This window comes from Lonchura striata, chromosome 3 (genome assembly GCF_050655825.1).
Source record: "Lonchura striata isolate lonStrDom1 chromosome 3, ASM5065582v1, whole genome shotgun sequence".
In the NCBI taxonomy this organism is placed as follows: Eukaryota; Metazoa; Chordata; class Aves; order Passeriformes; family Estrildidae; genus Lonchura; species Lonchura striata.
Genome location: NC_140705.1, coordinates 92,365,117 through 92,370,384, shown reverse-complemented (window position 1 = coordinate 92,370,384; position 5,268 = coordinate 92,365,117). Strand labels below are relative to the sequence as shown.

At 47.2% G+C, this 5,268-nt stretch overlaps 1 protein-coding gene across 1 annotated transcript; it reads left to right on the top strand.

Moving 5' to 3' along the window:
* The first annotated feature begins 2,513 nt into the window (after positions 1-2,513).
* On the top strand, positions 2,514-4,755 carry LOC110475832 (cystatin). Its single transcript, XM_021540259.3, has 3 exons — positions 2,514-2,764; positions 3,238-3,351; positions 4,351-4,755. The coding sequence occupies exons 1-3, from the start codon at positions 2,525-2,527 to the stop codon at positions 4,426-4,428; spliced, it is 432 nt and encodes a 143-aa protein (XP_021395934.1). The 5' UTR covers positions 2,514-2,524; the 3' UTR covers positions 4,429-4,755.
* Positions 4,756-5,268: the final 513 nt, after the last annotated feature.

Here is a 5,268-nt window from a genome sequence, read left to right as displayed (position 1 = left end):
ATTTTTCTGGGAAGTTCAACCAAACTATGCAATTGTGTTCAAAGAATTCCCTGTGTACATGTTAGGAATTGCAAAGTTAAATTACCACATTTAAAGATATTCTTTCCATTAAGAACAGAAACCCCAAGTATTTTTTGGGCCATGAAAACTACTCTGAGGACATGGACCACAGCAACTCTACCCATTGATGTTACCATCCAACTTCCATCTGCCATTTCTGTTGTCCGTGTCTTCATGGGCTCAATCCTACAAATCTTTCCAACGGATTAAATATGGCACTTTATCTTTCAATCCCACAGACACAGAGCTGTCCATATAACTCTCCAGATGGACAGTGGCCTGGCTGACTGTACTTCACAGGAACTCTGTGCCCATACAGAAGCTTTGGCTGGAGGCTACAGTACATTTATTTGAAGGATTTTCTGCACATATGCATATCTTATAATGGTTAGAGTTGTAAAAGTGAAATTTTCATGTTTGACAACTATATTTTTGAATGGTAAAAGAGAGATGAGGGACATCAAGGGAAAGGGCAAGGGATGTAGCAGTTATATGGAGAAATTAGTAAGCTTAGTACCATAAAAAGCTCACCAGTCCTGAGTGAAATTGAAACATAGACAAAAAGGAAGATGAAAATATGTTGGATATTGCTCAAATATCAACCACAAAAGAAGATGCTAAACCACTATTTTTCTAGTTATACTGACGGCACACAGTATTATAGACTTTTGCAATGTTATCATGAGTCTTCTGCTGCTTAGTAAGTTCTTTAATTACCAGCTTCTTTATTTATCTGGTTATTCATGAATTTGTTTTATATTTTTAAAAAAGCACCTCTGATAGAGCAAGATTGTTGCACCCTGCATAAACAAGCTGACAAAGTACAGCTTTATTTCATGAACAAGGTGCCCTTTATTCATCAGCTGTAGAACATAATTTTTTTTGCCAAACCTTTTTTTCTCCTCATAATTGCTTTGTTTCATGTCCTGATTTCAGGGGGTTTGGACTGGCAATAGTCTACAACTGCTTGTTTCTGTTTGGGTGTCTGCAGGTGATTTTGGTGACATTCATTCTAGGGCTTTGAGCAGCTTGGTCTAGTGGAAGGTATCCCTGTCCATCGCAGGGGGGTTGGAGTGAAATGATCTTCGAGGTCCCTTCTAGCCAAGTCATTCTACGACTATTTCTCTTGCTACAAGAACAACCCCAATTCCTGTCAGTGTTGATAGCTCAGCTTGTTGCCAGCTGCAGGGATTTTTCCATGCTGGATATTTCTGGCATGCAGGCAGCCTTTCCAGTCAGCAGATAAGCCCTTTCCATTATAAGGCAAGTTGTGGATATCCAGGTGCAAAACCTCCTCCTCTCTCAGCCTAACAATTCCATGAGGCATTAAATCTCACTGAAGCTGGCTATAATAAGTCCTGTCTTCCCAAACTTAGGATTTCTGATGGGACGAGGGAGATGTCCTAGGGTGACGTTATGGTGCTTGTATCCCCAACAGTATGTTCTGTTTATGTCTGATATTATGTTTTGTGCTTTCAGAACTGACTGAAAGTGAAGGTTTGTTTTGTTTTGTTATCAGCCGGTTCACCTCCCCCCAGGGTCTGTTGTCTAGAAGAGGTAATGCTGCCTGGCTTGCTTTGCTTTGCTTCCTTGCTCTTGCTCCTGCTTCTGCTTCTGCCTTTGCTTTTGCTTGTTAGTTTAGCTGAACAGTCCAATTTTTTTCCCTGGACTGTTTTTTTTCCCTTTCCCTTTCCTGAATATCATTCCAAACTGCTCTGGGCTGGGACGTGGGAAACACCGAGAGCAGCAGCCATCCCCAGCGCCCAGACCCGGGCCATCATTCCCAAGAGAGACTTTCTGGATTTGTCATCTCTTCAGAGTGGTGAAAGAGTTTTGTCGTCATCTGGTGTTGTTCATTTTTTGGTGCTGGGCAGTGTTTTGTTTGTTAAATAAACAGGTTTTTTTCCCACTTCTCGCCGAGAAAATTCTTCCCGAACAAAGGGGGGGGGGGGGGGGTGTGAGGGGGCGTGGGGGTTTGTTTTCTGGGGGCTCCTTCCAGAGGTTTTCTCCCAAATTTGTCCTAACCAGGACAGGAGATAATGTTGGTATTTCGGGAGCAGACGGGAAGCAATCCGTCTGTCTGGGAAGCCGCCTCGGCCCTTCGAAGCGTAGGTGAGGCAACACCAGCGCTGCGGAGGCAGAGGTAGGAAATTACTCAAGGTGTTTTGTGCTGGGAACACAACACCGGTAGCTTAAAATGCTCTGTGGCTTTTGTTTTCCTTTCGCAGCAGAGGGAAATAAGCACAAGAATAACCCAGGAAGAGGCAGAGTCTGGGAAAAGCCTCCAGCTTCCCGCGCCCGTGCGGAAAGCATCCTCCTCCGCTTTGCAGCGCCGCTCCCGGGGCCGGTGCAGGGGCTCGGCCGGGGCGGGGCGGGGCTCGGCCCCAAACCGCGCCCGGCCCGGCCCGGCCCGCCCCGCGGCTTTAAAATGGCGGCGGCGTGAGGGGAGCGGCAGAGCGCAGCCATGGCGGCCGGCAGGGTGTCCGCGCTGGTGCTGCTGGCGGCGGCCCTGCTCTGCTTCGCCGGCGCCGTGCGGGGCGCCGGGCTCCGCCCGCGGATGGTGGGCGCCCCGCAGCCCATCGAGAACCCCGAGAACGACGAGGGGCTGGAGCGGGCTCTGCAGTTCGCCATGACGGCGTACAACAGGGCCAGCAACGACATGTACTCCAGCCGGGTGGTGCGGGTCATCAGCGCCCAGAGGCAGGTGAGCCCGGGGGTGCTCTCTCCTAGGGGGCTGGGAGTGTGCCATATGATGGCCGGATTCCTTTGGAGAAAGGGCAGGTCGCTAGCCTGGGGGCCTCTGCAACTTTTCCCCTCACAGAAAGTGAATAAAAGCCCGTTTTTATATCTTGGCTTCTCTCAGTCTGAGTGACCTTGAGTGCTGTGCGCTGTGGAAGGAGCCAGCGGCTTCCCTGCGCTGCTCATGAGTTAACATATGTCTGTGTTTATTGCTAAGGAAGCTGCTTTGTGGGACATGTTTACTTGGATTTTGTTTCCTGTTTCTAAGGGGGTGCCAAGTGCCTCTGTAGTGGAGGTTGCCACATAAAATTCCCTCTGTACTTTCAGAGTCTGTTTTCCATCATGTAACAGGAACACTGCCCGCCTCTCTGGTTCTCGGCGGAGCGCTTCTCCGTGTGCTGTGAGTAAAGCTGCCTCTGCCTGCTTGTCTTGTTGCAGATCGTGGCTGGAGTCAAGTACATAATGGAAGTGGAGATTGCCCGGACAACCTGCACAAAGCCAGCAACTGATATCCAGCACTGTGCTTTCCATGAGGAGCCACAGATGGCCAAGGTAGGCTCCAGGGCACAGCCTGCTGACCCCCACTCTTCCCCATTTCCAGCCCTGTCCCGCTGGCTGGCTTTGTACAGATGCCTGTGGTCAGAGTCCCCTGTCTGCCCTGGCCAACATCAGAGACATAATGCCCTTATACTTAACACGGCAAAGCAAGCTTTGCCCTTGCAGAACTTGTCTTGCCAGTTGATGTCAGAGAAGGCAGGGCCTTTTAGCTGTTTTTCAAGTGGAACTCAGGCTGGAGCAGTGCATGTGTCTCAGTCCTCTTAAGAAGTAGTCATGGTCTGGATCAGAAGGGTATGTGGAGGAAACTGTGTCAGGCCTACAGGCCTCCTGGCTCTCAGTCTTCAGTCCTCATAGAATTCCTACCTCTTTTTTTTTCCCATGGTGATGTAAACATGTGTGGCATGCTTTCCTGTGGGACTTGTATTGCTGTGAATAGAGCCTTGGGCAAAGCACTGCCCAAAAGAAGCAGATCACCCCATCTCTTTGTGCCTACCAAGCACTTTGTAGTGAGTAATTGAGCTTTTTGGGTGGGAGCACCAAACATATCTGCCTTCACCTGGCCTGAGTTTTTCCATAGTGCTTAATTCCTTCTGTTGATGGCAGCAACAGGATGTATGTGCCCTTTGTTCCTGCTTATGTGAGAGGTGTAGCTGCACATAAGAGAAGCACAAAACTGGTGTGTACCATTATGGCAACTGCAGTGATTTGTCACACGTGGCTTCGCTGTGCCTATGGGCTTATGTTTGAGTGTTATTCATGCTGAAAACTTTCCTCTATGAGTGGATAAAGGAGATAATGTCAGCAGTGCTGATGCTCAGCTTTATTTCTTAGGGTTTATTTAAGAGATGTGACTTGCTCCGAGTACAAAAGTGCCGCTCCAGAGTACTTGCCTGGAGAGTGCATATCTAGAGAGCCACAGGAGTAAAGAACAGTGGTAAATGACACTCTTTCATGCTCTTAGTTTCCTAACTACTTTTTTCTTTCTTTCCTTAGCACACCATTTGCAACTTCGTAGTGTTGAATGTTCCTTGGCGAAACCAAGTGGAGCTGCTGGAGAGCAAATGCCAGTAAACCTACCTAGATTCTACCAGAGACCAGCAACCAGTTGTTCAGATTTAAAAGAAAAATGCAATAACACAAATTGAGATGGGCTTTATCAACGCCTGCAACTTGGCTACTGATGTATGCTTGTGCTATGCAAATTAAACCATGTAACTTCACTTTTAAAGCACAGTATGATCTCAACTTTTTCTTCTTTGGAATTACTATTTTAGAGCAGCTGTTTTGGTCTTCTACAGCTTTCCCAATGAATTCACTCCAGTATCAGAATTTTTATTAAAACCTCTTGGTATCCATGTTAAGTGACTACTGTAAACATAAAAAATTAATTAATTGCCATGATGTGTGGTTTTCTTTGATCTTCTGCTGCCTTGGAGGGAGGGTTTGCTTTTACTTGTCACCTATCCTGCCCTAAGAATGGGATGAGAAGAAATACTGGGTCGTGATCGCAGAGGAGACAAACCATGCCTGCTTGTTTCTTAGCTTGGCCTCTGGTTCTGAGTAAAAGATGGAAGCCCTAGCTGTTTTCACTGAAGGAACTCTGCTTTGGAGAACTCTTGATCTTGGGAATGGTTTTGGGTCCTGGCTGCTGTACTGTTCTAAGGCTGTAAGAAAGAAGGAGGCTCCCCAAGATAAAATTGCATTTTCAGGTAGTAGGGGAAGGTGCCAGGTCAAGAGAGAGTCTTGGGACTGGTGAAGGTGCTGAGGTGAACAATGGAGGAGCTTCTTGTTTTTTTCACAGTCCTGATATACAGTAAGAAATGCTTTATCTTGTGTTTTTGCTTTTCTGTATTTTGAAATAAACCTTTTCCTTTTGGTGTGAATGTCACGCATGCATACAGCAAGTCCAGC

What these genes read in the sequence shown, in the direction of transcription:
- LOC110475832 (XM_021540259.3), top strand. Translation starts at nt 2,525, where the DNA reads ATGGCGGCCGGCAGGGTGTCCGCGCTGGTGCTGCTGGCGGCGGCCCTG. An exon ending in TCATCAGCGCCCAGAGGCAG is followed by an intron (nt 2,765 to 3,237) that starts GTGAGCCCGGGG and finishes GTCTTGTTGCAG; the next exon opens with ATCGTGGCTGGAGTCAAGTA. An exon ending in AGGAGCCACAGATGGCCAAG is followed by an intron (nt 3,352 to 4,350) that starts GTAGGCTCCAGG and finishes TTCTTTCCTTAG; the next exon opens with CACACCATTTGCAACTTCGT.